General features: G+C 43.7%; 11 protein-coding genes across 11 annotated transcripts; 4 read left to right on the forward strand and 7 right to left on the reverse strand.

Annotated features, from left to right (window-relative positions):
- Positions 1-70: 70 nt before the first annotated feature.
- Positions 71-2046, reverse strand: K450DRAFT_170824 (uncharacterized protein; the record flags this gene model as incomplete). Its single annotated transcript, XM_051584127.1, has 8 exons — positions 71-211; positions 276-387; positions 456-689; positions 758-943; positions 1003-1303; positions 1376-1477; positions 1551-1722; positions 1801-2046. The coding sequence occupies 8 exons, from the start codon at positions 2044-2046 to the stop codon at positions 71-73; spliced, it is 1494 nt and encodes a 497-aa protein (XP_051447501.1).
- A 1437-nt stretch (positions 2047-3483) lies between these two features.
- Positions 3484-5915, forward strand: K450DRAFT_227443 (uncharacterized protein). The gene is made up of 10 exons (XM_051586737.1): positions 3484-3790; positions 3868-3904; positions 3965-4053; positions 4132-4335; positions 4398-4437; positions 4511-4593; positions 4660-4781; positions 4852-4969; positions 5037-5575; positions 5655-5915. Exons 1-10 carry the CDS (start codon positions 3653-3655, stop codon positions 5815-5817), a joined length of 1533 nt encoding a protein of 510 aa, XP_051447502.1. The 5' UTR covers positions 3484-3652; the 3' UTR covers positions 5818-5915.
- Positions 5916-5970: 55 nt separating this feature from the next.
- On the reverse strand, positions 5971-7949 carry K450DRAFT_227454 (uncharacterized protein). The gene is made up of 5 exons (XM_051586738.1): positions 7758-7949; positions 7461-7692; positions 7103-7403; positions 6497-7012; positions 5971-6417 (listed from the first exon to the last, which is right to left on the reverse strand). The coding sequence occupies exons 1-5, from the start codon at positions 7867-7869 to the stop codon at positions 6013-6015; spliced, it is 1566 nt and encodes a 521-aa protein (XP_051447503.1). The 5' UTR covers positions 7870-7949; the 3' UTR covers positions 5971-6012.
- A 1328-nt stretch (positions 7950-9277) lies between these two features.
- K450DRAFT_269247 (uncharacterized protein) lies at positions 9278-11241 on the forward strand (the record flags this gene model as incomplete). The annotated part of the gene is made up of 6 exons (XM_051592916.1): positions 9278-9300; positions 9377-9534; positions 9597-10060; positions 10139-10196; positions 10290-10442; positions 10529-11241. 6 exons carry the CDS (start codon positions 9278-9280, stop codon positions 11239-11241), a joined length of 1569 nt encoding a protein of 522 aa, XP_051447504.1.
- Positions 11242-11452: 211 nt separating this feature from the next.
- On the forward strand, positions 11453-12106 carry K450DRAFT_227469 (uncharacterized protein). Its single transcript, XM_051586739.1, has one exon. It carries the CDS (start codon positions 11538-11540, stop codon positions 11928-11930), a length of 393 nt encoding a protein of 130 aa, XP_051447505.1. The 5' UTR covers positions 11453-11537; the 3' UTR covers positions 11931-12106.
- On the reverse strand, positions 12106-13488 carry K450DRAFT_227470 (uncharacterized protein). The gene has a single exon (XM_051586740.1). It carries the CDS (start codon positions 13440-13442, stop codon positions 12282-12284), a length of 1161 nt encoding a protein of 386 aa, XP_051447506.1. The 5' UTR covers positions 13443-13488; the 3' UTR covers positions 12106-12281.
- A 513-nt stretch (positions 13489-14001) lies between these two features.
- Positions 14002-15790, reverse strand: K450DRAFT_269250 (uncharacterized protein; the record flags this gene model as incomplete). The annotated part of the gene is made up of 3 exons (XM_051592917.1): positions 14002-15429; positions 15508-15639; positions 15710-15790. 3 exons carry the CDS (start codon positions 15788-15790, stop codon positions 14002-14004), a joined length of 1641 nt encoding a protein of 546 aa, XP_051447507.1.
- Positions 15791-16454: 664 nt separating this feature from the next.
- On the forward strand, positions 16455-17789 carry K450DRAFT_227476 (uncharacterized protein). Its single transcript, XM_051586741.1, has 3 exons — positions 16455-16809; positions 16937-17337; positions 17457-17789. The coding sequence occupies exons 1-3, from the start codon at positions 16635-16637 to the stop codon at positions 17619-17621; spliced, it is 741 nt and encodes a 246-aa protein (XP_051447508.1). The 5' UTR covers positions 16455-16634; the 3' UTR covers positions 17622-17789.
- An 844-nt stretch (positions 17790-18633) lies between these two features.
- On the reverse strand, positions 18634-19141 carry K450DRAFT_227478 (uncharacterized protein). The gene has a single exon (XM_051586742.1). The coding sequence runs from the start codon at positions 18997-18999 to the stop codon at positions 18658-18660; it is 342 nt and encodes a 113-aa protein (XP_051447509.1). The 5' UTR covers positions 19000-19141; the 3' UTR covers positions 18634-18657.
- A 1238-nt stretch (positions 19142-20379) lies between these two features.
- Positions 20380-22254, reverse strand: K450DRAFT_227486 (uncharacterized protein). Its single transcript, XM_051586743.1, has 3 exons — positions 21580-22254; positions 20818-21493; positions 20380-20740 (listed from the first exon to the last, which is right to left on the reverse strand). The coding sequence occupies exons 1-3, from the start codon at positions 22207-22209 to the stop codon at positions 20658-20660; spliced, it is 1389 nt and encodes a 462-aa protein (XP_051447510.1). The 5' UTR covers positions 22210-22254; the 3' UTR covers positions 20380-20657.
- A 2701-nt stretch (positions 22255-24955) lies between these two features.
- On the reverse strand, positions 24956-25798 carry K450DRAFT_227498 (uncharacterized protein). Its single transcript, XM_051586744.1, has 2 exons — positions 25670-25798; positions 24956-25607 (listed from the first exon to the last, which is right to left on the reverse strand). Exon 2 carries the CDS (start codon positions 25527-25529, stop codon positions 25077-25079), a length of 453 nt encoding a protein of 150 aa, XP_051447511.1. The 5' UTR covers positions 25530-25607; positions 25670-25798; the 3' UTR covers positions 24956-25076.
- Between the last annotated feature and the right edge of the window lie 29 nt (positions 25799-25827).

Consider the following 25827-nt stretch of genomic DNA (forward strand, 5'->3'; position numbering starts at 1 on the left):
GTTCCAAGCCGTTGGCCGTTTTTGATTATCATATGTTTTGCTAGCTCAATAAATTATATGAATGTGTGTACTAAAGCCATTCTTGGCGCTTGACAAAACTTGGTGTCTCGTTCGCGAGCTTGATAGTAGGGTAGTAGGGCTGCTTAGGGCATGAGGATTTGACGCACTGAGCTACCTTGGTACCAACTTCGCCACCATCGATCCATGCACCCTTTTGACAAGAAACTCAATTAGCTTTGTTACACGCCTTCGTTAATCCATATTTGAAAACTCACCTGAAGGAAACCGAAGTAATCACGAGACATGGCTTCACCTGTAAACCATACTCTCTGAACGGGTGCCTTCATGTTGATGTGGTGTTGCTCCAACTCACCAATGGGCCAGTTACTATGTTTACAGAATCATGTTAGGTACAGCGATCTCTGCGGTAAGGCAAATCCTGCAATTATATTTACCTGTATGTTCCTCTGTACAGAGGATCAGAGTGCCATCTGGGGACATACATGTCGGATGGATCAGGAATATCCTTGCCATACATGCTTCTGATAACTTCCATAACCTCTTCCTTAATATCTGCATCTGCCATAGCCTCCACGCGATAAGCTTGATCTTGAGTGAGCGTGACAAAGAAAATGTTGGAAGTAGTATTTTGGGGGAAGAATCCAGGGCCATTCAGGTTTTGCCAAGAGCTGAAAAGAATATAAATAATCTTGTCCGCTCAACTTTTTTTCTCTTTACGATGGCATTTTCAACTTACTTGTAATATCCTCTGGTAGTAGGATCAGCATACACCACATACTCAGTGTTCAAATCCCAGAAAGGCTTTTCCCATGCCAAGAAGAGCTTTAAATATGTGGCCATGTGGAATCCATCCAAACCAACAAGCTTCCATTCAGGAAGTTTGGGTGTCCATGTCACATCGTTGTGTTGAAGAACACCAAGACTAGGATAGAGTGTTAGTGGAGATTCTCTCATTCATAACCAGTAAGTTACTTGACGTACCTGAAGGTAGAGATGGCATATTCGGCTTGAATAGTGCTTCCGTCCTTGGCTGTTATTACAACACCAGAGTCGCTATACTTGATGTTCTTGACAGTGGTATTCAACAGCAAGCGAGGGTCGTTGGGCTTCAAGAACTGGTTGGCTTCTTGAAGGAAAATGTATTTGAAACCTCTTTGATCAATGACGAAGTTGTTTCCGTCAGAGTCAGATCCAAAGTTGCCATCATAAGAGTCAGCGTTGACGTATGCATAGAAGTTGGATGACACGTCTGGGGTTTCTGCAAATTCCCAATCAAAACCGTCTGCAAAAGCGGAAATCTATGTAAGATTGATTGGGTCCACCAAGCCCAACATCTAAAGCCCTTTTTACTTACAAAATTCGATAGCTTGTTCGACATATGTCTGAGGCATCCACCCAGAGAGGTCGAGAGCCGCTCTTACTGATATATCGACTTGATCGGTCTTGTTCCTTTTGACTAGCAAAAACAAATGAGGGGATCTTAGCAGGCAGATCTCATGGTATCCGCAAAGTTATTTCTACCGACTTACTGGCAATATTGTTGGCAGCGTCATACGCATCCCAAAAGGCATTGTATGTATCAGTGGCATTGATGGGACCCTTGTTATCATAGAAAACAACATTGTCACTGTTATCGCTGACGGTTTTAAGTCCCCATTTGATGGCCATTTCATTGATGGGATTGGTGCCCAAACCTTGAACCTTTCGACACATGCAATGACATTATAATTTAGATGAATGACTTACATATCACATTGTATGCTAGAAAAAAAAACTTACCCAATTACAGCCCTTTTCTACGCGCTTACCAGCAAATGCAATGTCATGAGCTCTACCGCCAAGCTCGTCTCTGGCTTCAACGATAACAAAGTCGGTGATACCAGCAGCAACTAAGTTCTTTGCAGCACTAATACCAGAGACACCACCTCCCAGAATGGCAACTTTGGCTTTTGTGTTTGTTTTAGCAGGTGCTGCAGAGACAGCCAGGGCAAGAGTGCTGATGACAGCTAAGGACAGGAATTTCATGTTTGAAGGGTTTTCTTGGCCGTCCAAAGGATAATTCTGCAATTGACAGAGAGGTGCATTAAATACTAACGATGCATAACAAGAGGCGTGGGATACGGCCTTGTCGATTGGGAACGTAACCAAACGCTTCACGATATAATTTTCAATTACCATATATGACAATTCCAAGATAGCCGTGTTGAACCACCAATTCTGAGATACGTACTATAAGAAAAAGCTATTATTCCATAATCAAGCCTTGCGAATCGCCAGACTAAACAGCACCGTTTAATCCCTTCGACTGAATACCCCTTTCTTGGCCTCCTATCCATAAACATTTCAAATTCATGGTTGATTGAAATTTATGGTGGTACAAGATTTAATACCTTTCGCACTCTCAAAACGCCGTTGATCACTAAGCAGGTAGAATGTCAACCAATCGTTCGCAGGTTTCTCGGACCTTATCAACGATACTACAGTAAGACAAGTTCCCCACCTGATAACAAATGCCTTTATCTGGAAAGCGGAATGCAATTTCATTAACTAAAGTCGAGTAGGTGGAATGCTATCGTTGTGAACGTGAACTTGACTGAATGTAATATTAGAAAAGATCGGTACAAGTTGCCTATCATCACTGCATCAAGATAGAATTCGTGATGAACCAATACATCACTTGATAGACGATGTTAAGTCTAAAATACTTCTGGTGTGTGAGCAGTTCACACGAACGAACTTGCCCTTCGCTTCCTGGTTAGTAAGGTAGATGCTACATTCTGACCGTGGCAAGTGAATTATGAAATCCAAACTCCGGCGTCATCCTTTCAGTATAAAAGGCCGGAGTAACAAGAGATGAAAGCTGTGCTAACTGCCGTTCACACCGGGACTTCTGACTCCGGCTAAATGAAGTTCACCATTGCAAGACACCATCGAAACACATTCCCATTGACATGTTTGATACAGGTGTAAATTTAGTAGATCGCAAATATATAGGGATAAAGGAAGTGTTGTGTCAATGACATGACCATGATTATGATCACATTATTTGATCTGGAGAGCGATAAAATGATTTATTGGTGCTGTGCCTGCTCCAGCTCTTCAATTGCGGTGTTTTAAGCCCCCCTCGTGACCTATGCAAATACCAGTTGCACTGCATGTAGAATTTATAACTGTATTCTTGAAGAGGTAGATGATGATTTATCAACCTTGTGTGTGATGAAACTGGTCTTTGTTCCACGCTTTGTGAAGTGTCTCAGGGAATATTCAGAATTTCTAGGACAGAATTATCATCGTCATTTCGGATAATGCAACTCCGGTGTTAGGCTGTAACTTTGATGATCGCCAGCAGGGAGGCTCGGACAGACGGTCCTTACTCAGTCTGCTGTATAGGAAATATCACCAAAATGCTCTCTATCCTTATTTCAAAGATTTATAGGGTAATCTGCACTATATCTGTGTCGTCTGCCACGTAAGATGAGTGGGGCTGAGGGACATGGCTTCGTAGGGAAGCACCACATATGTGTGCGCCGGAGTTTACCTCATCCGAGTGAGCAAATAATAAATATGTCTAGCAAGATTTTGTTGTTGGAGTACATCCTTTTCGCTTCTTTATAACTTTCTCTTTGATATTATGGACAAAGTACAGCCCATTATTAACGACACCCTGGAGCGCTTCAACAGCTTGTCCAGACAAGACAAATACGTCGGAGCCATCGGCTTGGCGACGGTGGTTGTTTTGACCTCATATCTTTCCAAGACGTCTAAAAAGGTACGGCCATCCTCACAGCTCGTGGTATAGGACCGTTATTGTGCTAATACCTTATCCATCTTTTTCTCACTTCAAAGAACTATCCACCTTTTGTATCAGAGAAGACAATCGATGGTATGGAAGGTTACACACAGCCGCATTACTTATATGTATGTTAACATAAATTTTGTACAGATGTGAACATTGATAAGGATCTTCGTGGGTGGTTGGAGCTTGCTTCCAAGAAGTATGGCGATACTTTCAGAACTAAACTTTTTGGCATGGTAAGTTCACTTTGGGACTGCGCATTCATCGCCAGTCTTCGATGAAACTGACAATGGTACTTTTTTGGGCAATAATAGACCATCACTGTGGTTGGCAAGGAGCGCGCCCGTGAAGTATTTCTCAATGACGAATTTAGCTTTAAGGAAGCAGTCGCTGACAAGTTTGATGCTGCTGGCATGATCGGTATTCACGACACTAAAAAATATGAGCGATTAACTTCTATCATTACCCGTCATCTTACTCCTAACTTGAACGTCTTCAACAAGCGTGCCAATGAACAGGTAATGCTTTTACCCTACACTGCAGGGGTATTTTCGAACCCTTTCTTATATGTTACCAATAGGTTATGTTTATGCTGGACAAGTTGGTTGGACCCGCCGAAGGTATGTGTTGTTAGAAAGTGTGCTGGAGGCTTAGAATACTATCATAACGTTATGCTGACTCGTGCATCATCAGCGGAACCCAAGGTCATCCCTCATCTATTCCCATTCGTCCAAGACATTGTTGCCCGTTCAAGTACTAGTGTGTTCGCTGGAGAGGTAAGTACGAACCGTTATGTAATGCAACTATAGAAAGATGCTCTGCTGATACATCGCATGCAATAGGAACTGTGTAAAAACGACACTATCGTTAGTTGTTTTGGCAATGTGACCTTCGATATCGGATCGAATCTGAAAAAGACATGGCTTATGGATACGTTCCCCAGCTTCGATCTTTTTTATCAAAGGTGAGTTGAGTAGCTGGAACTACACAACCTTTAAAGGACATAGTTTATTCATGATTCTACTTTGCTTCAGAAATATTTTCCCGCGAACTGCTACCGTTCAAAAGCACAGAAAGAATGCAAAGGAAATCTTGACACCCGTCATTGAAGAGCGTGTTCGCCATTTGAACGACCCCAATTACAAGCGTTCGGTATGTTTAACGTTCGTTTCTATGCTGCAGTATTCTGATCGTGATTACTAAAACACATAACCATTAGCACGATATGCTTCAAATCATCATTGAGCAACATGATCCAAACCAGAATTGGGGTGCGTCATATACAGACTTTATCATCAACTGGATGTTTATCCTAGTCTTTGTCTCCATCCACACCACCACTGAGAATACCACTCATGCGCTTTACTATTTGATGAAGCATCCTCAATACATGGATGAGCTCCTGGCAGAACAGCGAGCGGCTCTTGAAGAGGAAGGTACCAAGGACCAGGAAATCAAATTTACCTATGATGTACTCAGGAAGTTGACAAAATTGGATAGCTTCATCCGTGAAGTTTTCCGAATGAGAAGCACTGATCTTCAATTGCAACACAAGAACGTTTCCAACCACGATATTACGCTTAGTAACGGTTATGTTATTCCACCTGGCCAAAACGTCTACGTTAACATGTGGGATATTGGTAGAAATGTTGAACTCCAAGGTGAGAGTGTTGAGGAATTCCAGCCTTGGCGATATGTAGAATCGGCCAAGCAAGCTGTCCGAATTGGAAACGATAATCTTTTCTTTGGACTTGGCAAGTAAGTGACATTTTCAAGCAAGAATAACTCCTAGAATTTTGGAAAACCTCAAGACACTAACTATCGATTCTTTCGCTAGGCATGCTTGCCCAGGTCGCTTTATGGCTGTTAACAGCATGAAGATCACCATATCCAACATTCTGCATAACTATGAGATGACTGCTGACTCGGAAATCACTATACCAACGTACTTCACTGGTATGCCCATGGGTAGCGTTTCCTTCAAGAAGCGAGTAAATTAAACGGTATAGACTTACAATGTCGAGCCTCATATAAGAGAGCGCATATATGAATATATTACTCTGTAAACATCATAAGATCTATTTCCTGCCTTTTAGTATAGTGTGCAGATGAACGAAATAAATATATTATTTTACCACATATGATTTATTGGATGGCTAATGTACATGATGGAGTTGGAGCATTGACTACGCCGTTTACAACTTAGCGTTGTTCAGAGCTGCTACCTTCTGAGCTTGTCTAACACCGAGATCAAGCATAATTTCTTCACTACCGCCGGGAATAGCATAGGCTCTCACTTCACGGTACAAACGTTCAATCTTTTCACCCTGTCCTCCACGGGTATAGGAGAGACCACCGAAAATTTGAGCAGCTTCACGAGCACAGAACTCAAAGGTCTGGGTGGATTGAGCCTTGAGTAGAGCAATAGGTCCACCAAGACGAATAGGCTGAACTTGAGCAGGCATAGTGTTGATTTGGTACAAGGTGCTTTCTAACCAAGCGTGGGTGGCTTCTACCTGACGAACCATGTGTCCGAGCTTGTTTCTAATAACGGGCTGGTCGATCAACTTCTTTCCAAAGACCATGCGCTTATTGGCATACTAAAGATGAAGAAAATGCAAATCGTTAACGACTAGTCTTTCAGTCTCAAAAAATAACTTGAGGAAAGCCGATAGATACCTTGAAGGCTTCCTCAGTGCAGACGCGAGCCAAACGAGTGGCTTGCATGATGATACCCAATCGCTCGTGGTTGAAGTTGTACATAATATACTTGAAACCGTCGTTCTCCTTGCCAATAAGGTTGCTCTTGGGCACCTTGACATCTTCAAAGGTAATGTAAGAAGTTCCACTTCCGAACATACCCATAACATCCATCTTGCGAGTGGTCACACCAGGCATGGATCTCTCAATAAGGAGGAGAGACACACCAGCCATACCATTACCTCCGGTACGGCAGGCAACAGTGAAATAATCGGCTTCATAACCTTGGGTAATCCACTTCTTCTCACCGTTGACAAGATAGTGATCACCCATATCCTTAGCTTCTGTCTTGAGACCAGCAACGTCTGATCCGGCATGAGGTTCAGTGATACCCAAGCAGATGCGCTTATCACCGGCCAAGCAATCTCTAGCGACCTTATCCTGAAGGTACTTTGATCCAAACAAAAGAACAGGAGGCAAACCGATGGACAAACCCTGTCAATGATAAAAAAATAAGACAGTCAGTTAACTTAGCCGAGGATCAATTCAAAATCGCCTGCGTCTTATTTTGACTTCGTAACTTACTCCTTGCAAACCCCAAAGCAAACCTCCTGATCCGCAGCGAGCAATTTCGTCAATGACAATCATTTCATGGAAAGCATCCCAGTCCTTGGGGTTGATTCCAGCAGGCAAGCCGTATGGCAAATATTCCTCGGGAACATGACCACAGGCGGCACCCAAGATTCCGAATTCAGCGCATTTCTTAATGACCTCGCGAGGAATCTCCTTGTTCTCGCTCCACATGTGGCAGTTAGGCATCAACTCCTTCTCGACGAAAGCTCGCAGCTCTCTGCGAAGCTTGTAGTGGCTCTCGTTGTAGTAAGGGCTACAATACAATCAGTATCCAAAGTCCGTTTTGTCACACATTTCTTCCAATTCTCACCTGTTCCAGTCCTGGCAGTCAGTGGGGTCACCGTAGGGGATCATATCGCCAACACGGTTACCAGCTTCGGCAACGGGCTTAGCCTTCTCTGGCTTGGCTTGCTGGGCAGCTCCTCCGATGACGCCAATCTGCAGTGGCAGACCAACGTTTTCCATGATTTGGGCATTATGGAATTGTGCAAACTGCTTGGAAGCATCCTTTCCAGCGACCTTCAAAAGAATTTTCTTACCACCTATTTCAACTGAGTGTCAGCCATGTCTGTGGAGTCTATTTAATCGCGTTACGTGGGGGTCTTACCAGGGTGTTCGCCAAGGAACTTTGTGACATCGAAGACCTTGTTATCAACAATAATCCAGCAGTCTTTGTCGTTGTTGTGAGCAGCAACTTGTTCAGCAGTGTAAGTTTGCATGGTGTTTAGAGTTGGGAGTATGTGAACAAAGAAGAAAAAGTCGGTAGTCAGCAGAATAAAAACTGATTGCGGGGCAGAAATTAGCGTTTAGCGGAGTTGCCCCAAATTTGGCTGAGTCATGGAGAAATTTGAAGCATCGCACTATTGCTCGAAGGAAATGAGCGAAGCAGTAAGGGTATATTCATAATACATAGTCCTTTTATACTAATAGAATACAATTATACTGTAGTTCCAGATTCTTGTGGAAGGAAAAAAGCCCTAATATTCCAGAACATCGCAAATCTCTTCGATATTATCCCTTATTCTGTCAAGTAAATCACAACCTCTCTATCCGAAACAACACACTCCGTCCCCAAAGTTTCTTCACACAGCAAATATGAGACGAACTTGGACTGCTACTAGTGCTTTTGCTGGAGGTGTCGTAACCTTGTGGCTGGAAATGTGGCAATTGGTTAGTTTAGCGTTGTGCAATGTACCAATGGCAGTCCATCTAACTGATCGACAGAGCAATAGGCACTTATACCGCAGCGTAGATATCGCGCTTGAACCCCCGCCATAAAGGCTTTGTAGGCTCAATGTTGATTATTAGGTGATGAGCGGGATTTCACGAAAAGCGCTTTTTGGTCTCATTCATCGTTAGGCGCTTTGATTAATGTCAGCCTGGTTTCGTCAAACGCTACCGAACTTTGCTAAGCTTGCACATCCATACCAACACTGATCTGGGAGGCTGTAACAAACAATCATTTTCAGCAAGTAACGCCGGGCTGGTAAATATCTGTTTACAGAAGTCTGCACCAAACATACCATCGTCTCCTAAGCGGTTACTGTCAGTTTAGGGAATAGTGCACATCCCAAGAGCCGGGGTATCCAATGGGGACTTCGTTCAAGTTCTCTCATGAGGCCAGAATGGCATATTCTTAGAACAACGCTAGGGATGAATACTCCACCACGATGTAAAGCTTTTCTTTGCGTGACTCTCCTTTTTTCTTTCTTCGAAGAACAGAGACTGATGTTGGTCAATACCAAGGTAGTACACAGATCCAAATTGGGGATGCGCGTAATGGTCGTGTCATGATACGGTAGTAGGCTCCTTGTTCTTATTTGTCTACGATACCAAGTATGACATCCTTTAGTTCGGTCGGTAAGCCAGGATTTCCATACTAGATCGGCGTCCTTCCTTATCGACAATAGAATGACTACTGCTCGTCTTCATATGGGAAGCGTGGTGAGAAAGCCATTTAGTAACATAAATCATTAGGACTAACATATCTTTTACCCTTTTCTTTCTCTCTTTCTTTAAAAACATACATTTTCTCAATCTATGTTATTAGCAAATCAATTGTTGATAGCAATATGCGGGTTTGCCTGCGTAGCACATGCTTATACGGCGGTAGGAAGAGCATCTGCCATGGGTGTGTTGATTGGCAACAAGTAAGTACCCAACACAGAGTGATTTCATTGCTATCAAGGTAAACGTCTTCTCTCGATATTGATTGATGTTTTTTAGAATCTTTGTTCAGGGTGGCTATACATCTGTCCTCAATAACGTCCCCGGACCAGCCACCAACGAAATGATCGTCTTGCCCATTGACCAATCCTTTCAGCTATCTAACCCACCATATGAAGCTGACAGTGGCACCATGCCTGGCTCACCTGCCGTACTAGGTACTATTCCATGGTCAATGTACTGTGATTCTCATTTCATATTAACCTTTTCAATCTTGAAGGCCAAGCCAATTTCTTCGGAGGATACAATAACAGTGGCTTCTATATGTTTGGTGGCCAGATATCCAACTCTTCTGGCCGAGTAGAAATTTCAACCTTGTACATGTTCAACACCACTCACTACAACTGGACAGTCAATCCTCAAACTACAGGACAGTGGCCGGAACCACGTGATTCAGCCAGTGGCATTTCACACCTTGCTACTGGCGATGGCTATATCTTTGGAGGAGAACCACAAGTCTCTGGCTCTAGCTGGCTTTTCAATACTACCTGGAGATTGCAATATGGTAACAGCTGGAGCGAAGTCGGCGGTTCAGCCCCCGGTGGAGGCCGCCAAAGCCATGCTGTAGCTATGCTCAGCGATGGTCGCATGGTTATTCTAGGTGGATCGGACGGTGCTGGAAACTCCATTCCTTTAACAGAAGTCCTCGTATTTGATACCAACTCAGGAACTTATACATCGATGGTATGTCACATCATATATGAATTGCTTCAAATGAAGAAGAAAACCTTGACGAATCATCTAATTGAATTATATTGGCAGAATGCAACGTTATCTGGATCAAACCCTGTTCCTCGTTTAGCACATACTGTTGTTTCCAGTGAGTGATGCAAAGATGGATTGATTGATTTTGAAATATCAATAGGACGTAAAAAAAAGAAAACTAAACATTTGCATCACTTTTTCTCCTTAGCTTATGATGACAAAGTCATTGTACACGGAGGCGATGGTGGAAATGGAAAGTTTCTCTCCGACATCGCTGTGTTGGACATGAAGCAAACCAACTTAGCTTGGACCGTTCCAACCACCACAGGCACAGCCCCATCAGGAAGATTAGCGCATACAGGTAAGACAGTCGACCTTTTCTAACTCTTTTTGCTTGGAATCCTCCTGAATTATGCACCTACTCATCTAAATCATTACCTCGTATAGCTATCATGGTGGGTACGCAAATGTTCATTATGTATGGACAGACAGGCGCAAGCAGTCTAGACAACGGAGTATATGCCCTAGATACAGCAGGATGGGCATGGCAAACCAACTATACGCCAAAGAATTTAAATTATACCAACACTGGAATTTTACCAGCGCCTGCTCCAGGATCTGATCAACCCAGCACACAAAATTCTGGTGATGGGATAGATAATACCAATGGTTCAAACGGCAACACATCTAGCAGTGGCGGTGGTAAAGGCTCCAACGGAGGTGGCGGGAACGGTGGTGGCAAGACTAACACTAGTGCCATCATAGGCGGGAGCGTAGGAGGTGTAGCATTGGTATTGATTCTAGCGGCGTTGGCGGCATTCGCCTGGTTGAGAAACCGAAAGCGCAAGGGAGAGCCGCAGAAAACCTCTGTATACCCGCTCCCAGGAACGGATTCACACAGAGCTTACTTTTCCAACAATGCATATGATAGTGCTCCCCCATATTATCAGCAAAACGCCCCTTGGAACAATGGACAGAAAACCTCCATCAGTCTCCATAACGACAGTTCTGGGGAATTCGCATCCAACCCTACTTCCAACAACAATACTTCCCATCCTTTGCCCGTTCCTATGTCCAACCCTACTGCGTTCCATCATGATGCTGCGGCGCAAAAACCCAATACTCCAATCGAATTCCAAAAGCCTAACGCCGGTGACTAAATCTTATAGATATATTTTCTACTCCTTTTACCCAACACAAAACCACTTTGTATATGTATCATCCCACTAAACCAAACTAGCGCCAACCCTAAATGAAACGATTCTTCCTTATTGACCATACATGGGTTTATGTCTTTATAATTGCTCTTTATAAACTTACCAAGTTATTATTATACCAAACATGAAACGTCATTTTTTTTTTAAATGATATTGGGAGTGGGTTGTTTTATTCAGGAGAAAACAAGCAAGTGGCATCAGGGCAAGCAGGGAGTAAAAAACAGTATCCTGCAGGTTCAATGATCGGGACTTTGGCTCCTTTACTGCGCTCCTTTTTCATGTTGCCATTGCAAAAGTCCAAACGTTTCGTCAGGTCCCCCACAGACGTTGCACGTTCTCCCTCCTTGCATGCAATCCTCCTTAGCGCATTCCACGCATCCCAACTGAGAGAAGCCAAGGGTGGGTTGTATAGTACCTTTTTGTCTTTTTTAATTATCTTTTCTCTCCTTTCTTATGGCTTCAATGGAGCATTGTCTCATTCTGTTGCTGTGCCTGGTCATGGGCGCTGTGCATCCCTCCTGGGCTCAAGTGAACCCTGGTTCGATGGTCAATTGTGGCGAACCCGTCACACTGACGGACAAAACACCTACGAATGCCTGTTGCTCGCAGTCCAACGGAAAGCTTGTTCGTGACGTGGTTGGTCAGATTCGAGGCTGTGTCATTGCTGATTATTCGCAACCGCAAGTTGCAGGTGCATTCCAATCCTGTTGTGCAAAGCAGATGGTCCTATATGATGCTGTCGGTCAGCAACCACCGCCCGATAATGCTACAGGCCAATGAAGCGAAACAAAACAAAAGGACAGCATGGCTTGGGGTGTATTGGCAACTATTTTTTTTTTTTTCGCTACTGTACACAACGTGCACTTACACGAACGTTCTTAGTCTACACTACAGTTAAAACATAACATTACATTACACGATGTTCAAAATTACTATATAACTCTTCACACTAAATAATCTTGTTTGCCATTCCATTAAAACAACTATTTCAGCTCTTGAACGATGGCTTTGTAATCGGCCAATGTGTTGGTAAATCTTTGCAGCCACGCCTTGCGGTCGTCGGCTTGTGTATCTGTAACGGTGCAATGAACGATCCAGTAGGTAAGACTGATCAGTGTAAGAAGTTTATCTTTGATGGGAGCCATGTGTAGCATATCCGAGATTTCCGGGGCCTTTGCTTTGATTTCCTCCGCAAGCTGTTGTTTCCATTTGACCGCCCGATCATTGATGTCTTGAGAAAACCCTTGAAATGTATTACGTCGAATCCACTGGTCTATAGGCGTGATACCAGAAAATTCCCAGTCTAAGACTCCCGTGAGATGGTGCTCCCACAGCAAGTTGCCGAGATGCAAGTCTTGATGAGCCATGACAAGGGGTTTGCTATCGAGATGCTTTTGAACCTCGGTGTGGGACAAGGAGTTCAACAATTCTCGAATAAGGGGATCTAAGGTTTCGCGAAGACGAGCACATCGTTTGTGAGCAGCCAGAACGAACAAGTCGCGCTGGAGTCGAGCTATGAAATAAGCGGTGATGTTTTCAAATGGCCCTCCTAGTTGCAATTGTTCAAACCGCACATCAGGATGGTCGTCCTTCCAGAACTGTTGGAAATGATCCATCTCATACGACGTCTCTTCGATAACCGGCCCAGGCTCGATAACGCCAGTATCACTGATGGTCAGACCGCCTATTTTGTCAAATGGCAACTTGGCCATGGCAATGCACATGTCAGCAACCTGGCGAATGACATTGGTCATGTCATCTTCCGTCAAGTCTAGGTATATGGCTCCGAGATCACGCCCTGGCATGCGGCGCAGTAACACATATTCATATCCCAGCTCGTCGGTCGTCGCGCTCCAAGCGACAACTTCAGGTGTAGGGCAGGCGGGAATATGTTGTCGAGCCCAGGTTATGCATGCCACTTCGTTTCTTGTCTTCCATTCGGGAATGGCTGGCTTGGACACGCGAAGAAATAAGTCTCCAGAGTGCTCAAATGTGGCGACATAAATTTTATGGTATGCTGCCCAAATTTCTGGCGGTGAGGTAACAGATAGTGGTTTGACACCCAGTTTCTTTTCTAGAAACTTTCGAACAACTGATTCTTCCAGTGGATGCGTTTGATGGAATGTCTCCGCTTGAGATGACATAATCAGGTGGTGATGATAACTTCTGTTCGGGCCACACAACGTTGTGCAAGCGAAAATTTGGTTCCTTTTTTTTATGAAAAAAATATTGGCCAATGAGAAGGTCCGAGCCTTTCATGGAAAGAGTTTTATAGGCAAGAAGAATATGTCACAGAAATAATAATAAGTGCAATAATGTAAAAGAAGAAGTGAAAAGAACACTTTAGAAGAATGAAATAAAAAAAAAATTGGGGAATAGACCATAAGAGTGTCATTAAGTATTAAAAGAAACAGTGAGGAGTTTTGTGTGAGAGAGAAAGATAACAAAAGAGTGCGTGAGAGTAAGACGAAAAATAGAGAAGTAGGTGGCAAGCAGCGAATATCAAATTGCATAAATTCGGGTTAAAGGTGATTGCACAGATCTTGGTACGTTGTAGTGAGTTTTTGTTTTCTTTTGGCTTCTGGATGCTTGGCTAGTACGGTCCCTCCCCTTTTTCTGTCACATTGGATAGGATTGCCCGCGTGCAAGCCAAGCAAAGAGAACCAGCTCTATCATGGGTTTTTCTTCAGGTGCCTTAAATTGTCACCAGTGGCTAGCAGTCTGGCCAACAGCGGGAAGCATATCTGGGTTATGTGGTTGCATGTTACCAGAGTGCAGGTCAACATCTGGCTCATGTTTCAATCGCAAGTGCTCGCTATGTCCATGTAACGGAAATGATCGATAATCTACCAAATGCTGTTGCTGTTGTTGTTGTTGTGATTCTCTACCTGCAGGAGTATTGGATGGGTGATGTTGGGGTGGCAATGATCGAGTACGTTGAGGAATGATCATTCCATCATCCATCATGTTAAAGTTCCCACTGCCTGCAGGGGGATGTTGCATTGTGCTGTATGATTGGAATTGCATATATCCTGGCATGGGGCTTGTGAGTTGGAAAGAGTTGTTATCATAAGGTTGTTGATACAAATTATATTGTCCTTGCATATGCATTGGTACATCAGGTCTTGCAGAAGAGCTTGTAGAATGCATGGAAGTAGGTGTGGTGGGAGACACAAAGGGTTGTTGTGTTTGATGCATGCTCGTAGTACTGGCAGGCGATTCAGGAGTATACAGAACATTGGATGGAGATTTGGAGTGCTGGGTTCTTCGAATGGAATTATCTGCTGTACTGGACGTTCTGATAGCTTGAGACTTGACATGAATGGTGTAAGATGGAATGGTCACAGCTTGGGATCCTCTGGAGCCTTCTTTGTGATGTGACGAGTGGTGGTGGTGACCATTGCTGCTGGGTGGCACAATGGATAGAACACGTCTTCTCTTGGTGGGGGACATGAGAGCTTCCTCGCAATCATTGTAAGATGACATCAGCGGTGTATGGGATCGCATATCGCCCATGGTCTGAGAGGCTGGGCTAAGCGATAAAGAGCCATCGGTGCCATCATCCGTCAAGGGAGATGATTCAATAGGAGATGGAATAGAGTCGGGTACGATATGAGCGAATTGACAACATGAATTGAACAATTTGATCAATTCTTGCTCTGCGTGATTTGTCCACTCGTCACTAGCAGCAGCTACGGTGCATAGTCTTGTGGTGATGTTAGTTAGTCTTTGAACCCGGTCTACCGTTTCTCTGTGCTTGATTTTCTTCCTTTCTTCAGAAAGACGATTGTAAAATCTTCTTTCGTTCCAAATAATGCTTTGAAATTCATTTTGAACGTAGGAGCGGATTTCGTGAGTTGCCCATCGTTTTCTGGCCAGGTCCACAATCATATCGGTGACTTCTTTAGGCCAGCTCTTGACCATATCGTCAGGGTGCATCATCTCGTGGTTATGTTCAGATGATGCTGCATTTACAGACTTTCTAAATTCCCAACGTTCTTGATCGTTTTCAAACAGTACTATCCTCCAGCGGCAATCGCATCGCTTGGAAGGGCGTTTTCTTTGAGGAGATGGTTTTGGATTACGTTGTGAGTCAGGTACACCTTCTCTAGAGCAGTAAACGTAAATGTTCTGCAAAGGGAAAAAAAAAAAAACCAGGTCAATGGGAGTGTTTTTTTGGGGGGAAAGAGAGCTGTCAGGCAGACTTACCCTATTGGAGGATGCTTCCTGCTTAACGGTAAAGCCGTACTGCGAGCTTAGTTCACGACAATATTCGATGGCAGAAATACTGTCTGGGAATGAAAGTTTCAACAGGCGGGTATAAAATGAATCCATGTGTCCCTGATTGTTAGGTGTCAGCAAGCAACCAAAATAAAATCAAATCAATAGGCAAAATCGTGTGATGTTTTACCGGAGGAGGTTTCCATTCGCCAGTAGGGGAAGTAGTAGACTCTGAAGGAGAAGATTCCAAGACGTCGTCGAGGTTGGGCATAGTGGTCATAGATTGGTTTGGTAATGGAATGCAATGTTGGGATGGGGCTGGAGAAAGCGACTTATATATATGTCTTTTGTCCTGTTTCCGATGATTAATTGTTCAATAAAATATGTAAACTTTAAAAAAAAATCAACGAAAGAAGAAAACGATGCAAGAGAGACAAGTTGGTGTCTTTAAAGAAGTTGGATGGAGCAGGGGACTTTTGAACAATATGGTCAGGATCGTCACTGTATGATTTGACAGGTGACCCTATTCCTCAAGAGACTTTATATTAGGGAGGAAGCCAACAAAAAACTCATTAGGGATGTATGCGAATTCGACAAGGAGTACTATGAATTCCAATCGCGCGGGCACACGCAAGGCATAAGAAAGTTTAAGGAGGTCAGAGACCAGTAATACAGACAGTGTGTACATGTTGGCGGTGTGTGCGTCTGTTGTATGTATCTTAGGGAGATGAGGCTTGAAAAACTTGCGCGCGTCAAAATGGCGATGCTAACCTGACCCCCCTCCCCCCCCCCCAAGTCATGAGTTCGCACCCAAAGGACGAAGGGAGGCCAGGTCTGGGAAGATATCGGTCCGCCACTTTTTGTGAGACCCTCTTCTTTTTACTTACCCTTTTCCTGTTTACCTTTGAGTCCCTCCTCCCCCCCCCCCCCCCCCCCAAGTCATGAGTTCGCACCCAAAGGACGAAGGGAGGCCAGGTCTGGGAAGATATCGGTCCGCCACTTTTTGTGAGACCCTCTTCTTTTTACTTACCCTTTTCCTGTTTACCTTTGAGTCCCTCCTCTCCTAACCCCCCGAATACACCCAGTCCCAGTCCCAGTCCACCACCTGCTCGCCCATGTCACCAATAAGCACACTACCGCATAAGCTTCTAAGGCATATCTTGGAATATCTCTCCAATGAAGAGCTATACACTATTATGCCCGTATCCACTGTATGGAACGCTACTGCTGGTCAGGTGGTTGCCCATAGTTTTCGTGAACAACACTTGGTGATGTGGATTGACCAAGAAGGTTGGCATTCACCATTTCATTCAGGACTGTTTGAACCGCCCCAACTCACTATCTTGCCTTTTTTTTCTATTATGATTGATTGTTATTTTTAATTTGATTAAACCTTTCTGCGCTGCATCGAGTTCAGGCCACCGCATGTGCAACCCGCTATGGACATTCGATTCTTACAATACCCTCACCAATGTTATTCGCTTTAAGCCTTACGAAGCAGAACCTACCACCCATCCTGATATCTACAATCTCATGTTCGGACTTAAACGACCATGTCTCAGACTCATTACTATCGGCGATGACCACCATTATGATTACTTGGAGAAAGCAGGCTCTATTTCCTTAAAGCATACCGGTCAAAAGACCATGTTGGCCTCCGACCTATCGGCGGCAGACAACACTTATCATCAATGGCGCTTTACCTATCGCATTGAATATCTTTATCGTAAGAACCGTAAAATTGATGGTGAACGTGTCTTCATTCCAGAGATTTTCGAATGTTCTCTATCGTTTTTGAATCCTAAACGTGCACATAGAGTAAGTGTAATACTTGGTTACATCGAATTTTTCGATCACACACGTATACACAACCACTAACTGGGAGACTTTTTCCGTATTCGTTCGGTTGGTACTTTTTTTCTTTATTTTTAATTTAGACGAAGCTGGCATGGTATGTCAAGAAACATATGAAGAATATCAATCCTGCTCCGTCCAAGGACAGCAAACGTACTAAGATTCACGGCGAAGTCTCGCCCTCTGAATGGAATTCTTTCTTCTCTCAACAGCCTAACGATATGATGCCTCAAATGTATGTTCATTAGACCAATGTGAATTTCTGACTTTGTATTTTTTTCCCTTTGCTTTGTCTTCTACTGCTGCCCCCCCCCCCATTTCGAAAAAAAAAAGAAATGTGATCTGATAAACACGATTTTTGAGTAAATAAATCCAACAAGAAAAGGGCTTGATACCCCACATGTGCAATACTAAAAGTCGTCTATTTGTTTTGCTGTTGCTTTCTGTACACCAAACTACGAGCCATCCCCAAGGTTGCCCGCCGAGTCAAAGCGGCCGAGCCCATCATAATGCACACGCCACCCCCCAACCCTCCCTTCATCCTCCTGCTTTCACGCGGTCCCACAGATGATGCAATGGTGCCTGCTATGCACAACTTGAGTTTCTGCATGGGTTCCTTTTCCTTCCAGTGCACTGTAGGCGCGCGAACGGACCGATAACCCATCATGGTGTCACAGCATGATGAACGCTGGTAACACAATTATACCATTTTAAACTGGCATGTCCGAGGAATGGGTGCCTTTCGGTCGTCAATGAAGAATGAGTCAAAGGTCTAATCATGTTCCACTCATTAACAATGACCATTGGTCATGGTTAGTATGGAGGCTTTCTCGTCGATCAACAAAAGCAATTTCAATGCGTAAGTTATCTGGTCAGACGCTAGTATCGACACATGTCGTTTGCGCTTTCAGTTTCCAAAAGCGATATTTGCATCATCCAACATCTAGACGAACCCAAATTACCTGCCAGTAAGTAACATCCATTAAAGGAACTGGCATGGCCTTGGCTATTTCCAGTAACCGCGCCATGGGGGCAGTATACACCATTATTATGGGAAACTTTGGCAGAAACCATGGCTACACCAAGTTTTATGATCACTTTCATTTAGTTTTGTCATAACGCTAGCATAGATAGACAACCAATAATGCATGATTTTCGATACTCCGTCCAAGTGGTCGATGTCCTGTACAGCGCTTCATTAATTCGATCAATGCGCTTTTCCACTCAAACTCTAATTTTTCAAGTCAGAAATGGTCTATTCCGTGGGCCAAGAGAGGCAATTGTTTATAGCATGTTGGAAAAAGGTTTCAGAATATGAGCGAGCGGCATGTCAAGAAAAGAAACGTTTAAACTAAACACTAAAAACAGAAAGGTGGAGCGGGCGCGGTGTACACAAATCTTGGGATGTGGCGATGATGATCTTTTTAGACGATCGTAGTAAATACAAAGTTTCAAACCTGTGTCCAACATATGGCGGCGCATGGAACACTTCATCCGAGGCAACATGGCGAGACGCCGCGGGGGCGCAAGGCAAAGCATGATTGAAAAGTTACGAGTGCAGAAAACGTCAATGCTGTTGTCTAGTATCCCCTCTGCAGCAATCGTACGACCATGACGGTCTAACATCGTACGTTGTGGGCGGTGTTTTGATTCGAACCTTCAAATCTTTCTGTCATGTCATGTCATGTCGTGTCGCGTCGTGTGATTTCGAACTTGTAACCGTATGGGATCGTTTCCCTAACGTAACCCCCATTGAACTGCTTTATTTCGCATTTTGCTGACTGATGATGACGAACCAACTGTCGATTTGGCGCCGCCACATTCACTTGCGCCTCGTTCGCGATCAAAGCATTCGATCTGTTGCCTGCCTATCTTTGGCGCCGCCCGCAGCACTTTGTACTCGTCCTCGCAATGATAGTAATCATCCTGGACTTGCAATTCGACTCCATATCAAATGTGTGCAACAGCTTTTATCCATTTACAATTCGTAAACAGCTGATAAACCATACGCCACCAGAAAGCTTCAACAAAAGAGTGATGGTGAACAATGTTCTCCCTGGGAAACGCAGAATTCCTTAGAAATTCATGGCGGAGTGTGCGTGGGTAAGTAGTGCACGGGAAGGAGTAGGCAAGCTAATAGAATACGAAGAACATTGGTGGAAGGATATACATTGAGCAAGTATGGAATGGAATGGAATGGATAGCCATTGCTTCGATGGAGGGGCTGAGGGGGATATTGATTACGTCAATGATGGTAAAAAAATAATAATAATGAGGATCAGTTTGACAGTCTGTAGAACGGCTTTTATATCTTTTGCTTTTTAAATCTACATGATGGTCTAACATTGCGAAACGAATCGTTTCAGCTTTTCAAAACTAAGGAATGCGTCGTTTCCTCAGCCCTTGAGAGACAATATGGCACCTCACGTGGGAGTGGTCACAGAATCCGAGAGCTGATCTGATACATTGCAATACTACCAACCTAGAAACAACGAGGGAATCTCACGTTAGCGGTTAGAATGGTTACGAAGATTCGTCAGATCAGAACGTGTTGTTCTAATAGTATGGAACCTCAGTTATAAGGTAGTTCTCAGGACAAACCAGATTTCTGGTGATCCGTAGTAGTCAGAGGCGGTTTTGTTTTATACTGATGCCAGTCGCTTCTTCAAATGAAAGCCAAGCGGCCACCATTGAAAACACACTGTGCAAAACTCAGTCGCAAACAAAATAATGAGCGGTCATTGAAGAGTGTAGATCAAAGGAGTTCTCCAATCCCACTATTACAAATTTACGTTATGAGGGCCATTGTCTAGGCTGACAATACCATCAAACCCCGGTAATCAGCCAACTTTAAACAAGGTTGGCATGAAGAAGCCAATGGGATCTATTGCGGCTTCACCCAATTGCCTGAAGGCGTCGGATCAGCAGCAGCCGGCGAAGTCGACAACTCCATTGTCTTTGATCAGTCGTATTATCCAACATACACAAGAAAGATGGAAGCCCAAAAAAAAAAAAAAAGTCTTAGAATTAATAAAGTGATTTTATATTCCTTACAAGTAAGCAAAACATTAAATGGGGGGTGAGAGCTTCTTTTTATATGGGAGGAAGCTCGAAAAATTATTTATGAATAATGCATATATTTAATTTTACAGGCTAGCTGCAGTACTTAATTAAATTGAAATTAAACGTCCTTCTCATCAATACGCTCGACTTCGTTGACGTTGGGGTGGGAAGCGGGAGCAACGGTAGCATCATCATCTTCATCTTCAGCCAAGGTAAGACCCTTAGTTTCGGGAGTGAAGAAGAAAGTGCAGACGGCACCGAGGAACATGCATCCGGCCAAGATTCCCAAAGTACCTTGGACACCAATGCTGGACTTGACGGCATAGGAGAAACCGAAAGAAGCAACGGCAGCACCGACCTTACCGCAGGCAGCAGAGATACCGTGGGCAGTGGCACGGACACGGGTGGGGTAGATTTCAACGGGGATGATGAAGGTGGTGGTGTTAGGACCCATGTTGATGAAGAGGTAACCCAAGGCATACAAGAAGATGAAAGCACCAACGGAGTGAGCAAGAATGGCGGTGTAAGCAGCAGACAAGATGACATAGATGATGGTAAGCATGATGAAACCAATGAGCTGGAGACCACGACGACCAACAATTTCAATGAGGGCAATGGAGAGCCAGTAACCAGGCAAGTTACCAGCCAAGACGACAATGATGTTACCGATGATCAAGTTGGAGACCTTGTCAAACATGGTGCTACCAGTAGCATAACCGATCTTGCTAATGATAGTAGACTGGTTCAAGGAAAGACCATAGACAGCGATATCAATAAGGAACCAGTTGGCACAAGTACCGAAGAGAAGCTTGGCGTTCTTGGGCTTGGAGAAGTAGATCTTGAATTCTTCCCAGCTAGCGGTTTGTTCATCCTTGTGGGAGATGTACTTGCCATCGTTATCATCAATGACCTTGTTGACACCTTCGGTGTTGAAGTAAGTGTTCATGTCTCTCTCGGCAGCTTCAGTATCCTTGAGGACCTTCATGGTGTAACGAGGGGACTCAGGGATGGTAAGACGGTAGTAAAGGGCAGCCAAGCAGGGAACGATACCGAAGGCCTAGAAAGAGTTAAGTAAAAACGTTGAGTGTACATTCATTTTGGGAATAAAAATGTTTTTTTTTTTGGTTTGCATAGTATACTTACAACAACGATACGCCAGACGTGATCGAGAGCAGCGGGGTCGGTTTCAATGGTATCCTTGAAGATGTACAAGAAGATGATGGCAACAATGTAGGCACCGACGGTACCGAAACCTTGCATAGAGAAAACAGCAGCCAACATAGTACCTCTGCGTTGCTTGTTGGCAAACTCAGCAGCAATGGTAGCAGACATAGGGTAATCGGCACCGATACCCAAACCTTGGAAAAGACGCCAGAAGCAAAGAATAGCAACAACAGAGACACCACCAGCAGTGTTGGCGGAAAGGGAGGCACCAACGGTACCAATAATGATGATCATAAGTTCAATACCGTACATTTTCTTTCTTCCGTATCTATCAGCCAAGATACCGAAGATGACTTGACCAGCAATAGCACCAACAGTAGCGGCGGCTGACAAGAGAGAACCAGGAGTGGTGGGAATAGCATTGTTGTTGCCAGCGAAGTAGGTGTAGCCGATGATGGTAGTGAGAATGTTGATACTTTGCAAATCATATTGATCAGCCAAGAAACCAACACCAGAGACCAAAATAGCTTTCAAATGGTGGCGAGAAAAGGAGCGGTTGTCCAAGGACTCCAAAGTATTGGGTCCATTATAGTTGGAAGCGTCAGCCATATTGATATACAACGGTTGCAATGAGGAACAGAAATCTACTTCCTCGAGACTTGGACCCCTTTATATGCTATATTACTTGAAAACAAAAGTATCCAATCATTCAGCGCACCGACATCCACGTTCCCCCAAGTTTCCGATGTGTCCTTGAAATGGAATATCTGTAGTCCAAAAAGTTTAAAGGTTCGTAGACCGTTGGCGTTGAGAAGAACAATGCACGTGCATTGCATTTCTCATCGAGACCTTTTTTTTATCTGGATCGATTCTAACCCGAAGAGCTTCATGGAAAGATCATGAAGCTACTTCGCTTCACGACGAATTGATTTTGGTGGCAAACCTTAGTCCTTTTCCTTGCTAGTTTGTTGATACGCGTGCCACGCAAGGTCGGTAGTTTTGGACTGATTGGGCAAAACTTTTCTCCCGTCGACCGCGAATAGCTGATAGTCGTACCAACTGAGTTTGCATTACCCATATTTGGTAGCAACTTACTATCCGCCAGCAACTCCGCATACGCCAGACAATCTCATGTTAAAAAAAACGGCAGCGAGTGTAACTGCGGTGGCTTTCCACATCTCATAATTTCTTGTATATACGGCAAATATAGCGCCAAATAGTCTTATAATGCCTTCTTTCTGATTCAGTACCTGTATTAGTTTCACTTTAATATAACATCCAAGGTACCCAATTCAAACACCTATATATCAGATTAGAAATTATCCCAGCCATCTTGGTGGGTCCGTTCAGCCGACCATGCGTGCGGGTAGTCGATGGAAACATTGGATGTATTCGGCAGCTTCAAGGTTTTTTTTTTAAATGCGTAGTAGGGCAGTCCCGCAGAAAAAAAAAGGAGATTGGAAGTCAGTCAAGGATGCTCCTCTGAATGCTTAGGTTGTATCCACGTGGACTGGCCTTGGAGCCAAATGGGTCCACCTACTTGGTCACAAATGCCTTATTGCCGCGAAGTCCTTTTTTTTTCATATTAAGCCTTGTCACTGGTTTAAGCCTCTGCACAGTTGCAATCATGAAGCCACGCCAAAAAATTAGCTCTGTATTGTTTTGCATCCTGCTAGCCCACTCCTGGTAATCTCGCAGTTTTTCGCAGTCTCGCTGCCATGATTGTGGACACCCCTTTACTTTCGATATAGTTAACTTCATCCACCGATATTTTCTTGAGACATACACTGGTAGGAGATACAATTCGAATTTGAGAAACGCTCATCTTGGCGAGCGACGAGAAATCCATGTTATCGCGATGTTTGATAACCCGTATTGGAAACTCCAGTCAGCATGTCCACGTTTTGGTTGGATCCTGGCTGTTCGGGTCAACTTCCTTAAAGTAGTAAAAGTGGTGCCATTTCCCATTTTGTTCATCAATTAACATGACTGACAGCTAGTAAAATCTGGACGGGAATACTTCCATGAACCACATTCTATGTTGCTTTCAACAGCGTCTTCGTCATGTTGTGGTTGTACGCACTTGAATCACTCGTTCGACATCAAATTGTGGGTTTTGGGCCCACCTCTGGGGTAAGCTCCGAGCGTAGTTATGAATTAGCGGAGTGGTACGAGTTAGTCCGATTGTTTTTTACGCCATGGTCAAAGCTTTCTCGCCTGCAAGCTACAAAGGTATACAAGAAGATAACATTAGGAAGAGAGAAAACATAGAAAGCCAGAATTATGCAAATTTGCGATGATGGCAGAAAAAAATAAATATTGGATGACACAACCCATTTTGGTCAATCCCCCCCCCCTTCGTCTGTACTTAACGGTAAATTTTCTGGAACCTTGGCTAAGTCATGGATGGCAACTTCCCAACAGCATTGATTCACATTATTCTCCTCCTTCTATGACATAACGGTGGCTTCAATGCTTTCTTAGTCCTAAATTCTGCATTATAATCTTTTGTTGTGACTATAATGAAACAGTGTAATACCGCCATTAGAAACGAGCCTACCATGGAACTTTGCCTTGGCATCTTAGATTCGGCTCATTCACTCCCTTTCTTGAAAGTAAACAAATGTTTTAATGCTCTGGTTCATTAATCATAATAATAAAACAAAAGGTATAATGCTAATTTGTACTGTGGTTTGCCCAACCGGACTTTATGAACACGGCAAGCCAACCAACATTCCTGGATGTTTGCCGTGAGTTCCCTCAAATTCACTTCAGTTTATATTTGTTCAATTTATGTCATAGGAGAAGACTAGCGAGTTTCATGCTTTTCTGAACAAATTAGCCCAAAAATAATGACGCAGCTATCTTTTGGGCTGATGACCGCCGTTCACCATTTCTTAACAATGCAAACGTACTATAACGCATGGAGTGAACGTTTTGCCTCAAGTTCCTATATTCACTTCATTCTATAACACTGTTTTCATGATAAGAAAAAGGCCTGATGAGTTTTATTTCTTGATTCATACTAACAAGTGTACCGGGAAAGAAAAAAAAAAGCAGCCGACGGGCTGAAAAATTATTACTTCCCCACTAATCTGTCTGCTGTTAAACAAGGAAACGAACTATCACTTATGGATGGACGTTCGCCTTCAGTTTCCATATTCAACACATTCTATATTGCTTTATGATATAAGAAAAAAAGACTGACGAGTTTCATCCTTTGGTTCATTCTAATAAGTGACCCGAAAAAGAAAAAAGCGGCCGACGAGCTGAAAACTATAACCTTCCCACTGATCTTTTGTTAGAGAACATACTATCACAGTGAAAGAACTTCTTCCTCCTTCGACATCTTCAACTTGTTGTTTAACATAAGAATAGGACCAATATTTTTTATTTTTTGGTTCATTTAATAATAAAGCAGTTTATAATACAAATTGAGGGCAGAGTATCACTAGGTAAGAGTATTCAACGGCACCTTATCTTAACAAAGCAAGGGTAACGTCGCCATGGACCTTTGCTTTGAGTTCGATTTCAACATCCAAGTTCAAATCCAACCTGAGTCTGAGGGGTTTATCGCCACCCTCCTTGTCACCACCGCCAGCAACGTTGTTGACGACACCACCAGCAGTGTCGGCAAGTTGGTTGGCAGTGTTGCCGACGGTGCCAACAGCATTCTCTGCAGTTTCGTCCACGTTGCCAAGACCAGGAAGGCCGCCGTTCTTGTTCTTACGGCCTCTTCTTCTATTTCTTTTTCTGCGACCAGCTTGCGATGGAGTTTCAGACATAACAGACTCGTTGTCTGAGCCCATTTGAGAGTTCAGATCTTGGTCCATTTGGCTCTCGTAGGCTTCAGATTGTGAGTCTGTTTCCGAGTCAGTAGGTGCCTGTCGTTGCTTATTACGTTGCTGTTCTTGAGTGTTGGATGGCATTTAGAAGAGTATATATAATTCGACTGGTGGAAAGCAGTAAGAGAATTCGACGATGAGACTTTCAGGAAAACGAAGTTACTTTTGTAAAAGTGTTAATAAGTACTGGTTTTAATACTTGTTTAAAATATCTGAAATAATACCCAATCCTGAGTACTGTCAAATAATGACGAAACGTTAGCTTAATGATGGAAAAATGTTCGCCAATCCAGAACTCAAACGAAGAAACTGATCAGCTCACAGCTCCGATGGCGGGATGGAAAATACTAAATGTGGGCCCATACTAGGATGGTTCAGATGA

Source organism: Umbelopsis ramanniana (genome assembly GCF_025399195.1).
Source record: "Umbelopsis ramanniana AG unplaced genomic scaffold K450scaffold_9, whole genome shotgun sequence".
NCBI lineage: Eukaryota > Fungi > Mucoromycota > Umbelopsidomycetes > Umbelopsidales > Umbelopsidaceae > Umbelopsis > Umbelopsis ramanniana.

Coding starts and splice junctions, on each gene's coding strand:
- K450DRAFT_227443 (XM_051586737.1), top strand. CDS start 3,653: ATGGACAAAGTACAGCCCATTATTAACGACACCCTGGAGCGCTTCAAC. Junction 4,782..4,851: donor TTCGATCTTTTTTATCAAAG/GTGAGTTGAGTA, acceptor ACTTTGCTTCAG/AAATATTTTCCCGCGAACTG. Junction 5,576..5,654: donor CTTTTCTTTGGACTTGGCAA/GTAAGTGACATT, acceptor TTCTTTCGCTAG/GCATGCTTGCCCAGGTCGCT.
- K450DRAFT_227454 (XM_051586738.1), bottom strand. CDS start 7,869: ATGCAAACTTACACTGCTGAACAAGTTGCTGCTCACAACAACGACAAA. Junction 7,693..7,757: donor GTTCCTTGGCGAACACCCTG/GTAAGACCCCCA, acceptor CAGTTGAAATAG/GTGGTAAGAAAATTCTTTTG. Junction 7,013..7,102: donor TGCTTTGGGGTTTGCAAGGA/GTAAGTTACGAA, acceptor TATCATTGACAG/GGTTTGTCCATCGGTTTGCC.
- K450DRAFT_227469 (XM_051586739.1), top strand. CDS start 11,538: ATGATCGGGACTTTGGCTCCTTTACTGCGCTCCTTTTTCATGTTGCCA.
- K450DRAFT_227470 (XM_051586740.1), bottom strand. CDS start 13,442: ATGTCATCTCAAGCGGAGACATTCCATCAAACGCATCCACTGGAAGAA.
- K450DRAFT_227476 (XM_051586741.1), top strand. CDS start 16,635: ATGTCACCAATAAGCACACTACCGCATAAGCTTCTAAGGCATATCTTG. Junction 16,810..16,936: donor GATGTGGATTGACCAAGAAG/GTTGGCATTCAC, acceptor CATCGAGTTCAG/GCCACCGCATGTGCAACCCG. Junction 17,338..17,456: donor ATCCTAAACGTGCACATAGA/GTAAGTGTAATA, acceptor TTTTTAATTTAG/ACGAAGCTGGCATGGTATGT.
- K450DRAFT_227478 (XM_051586742.1), bottom strand. CDS start 18,999: ATGTTAGACCGTCATGGTCGTACGATTGCTGCAGAGGGGATACTAGAC.
- K450DRAFT_227486 (XM_051586743.1), bottom strand. CDS start 22,209: ATGGCTGACGCTTCCAACTATAATGGACCCAATACTTTGGAGTCCTTG. Junction 21,494..21,579: donor ACGTCTGGCGTATCGTTGTT/GTAAGTATACTA, acceptor AACTCTTTCTAG/GCCTTCGGTATCGTTCCCTG. Junction 20,741..20,817: donor TGTCCGTGCCACTGCCCACG/GTATCTCTGCTG, acceptor AAGTCCAGCATT/GGTGTCCAAGGTACTTTGGG.
- K450DRAFT_227498 (XM_051586744.1), bottom strand. CDS start 25,529: ATGCCATCCAACACTCAAGAACAGCAACGTAATAAGCAACGACAGGCA.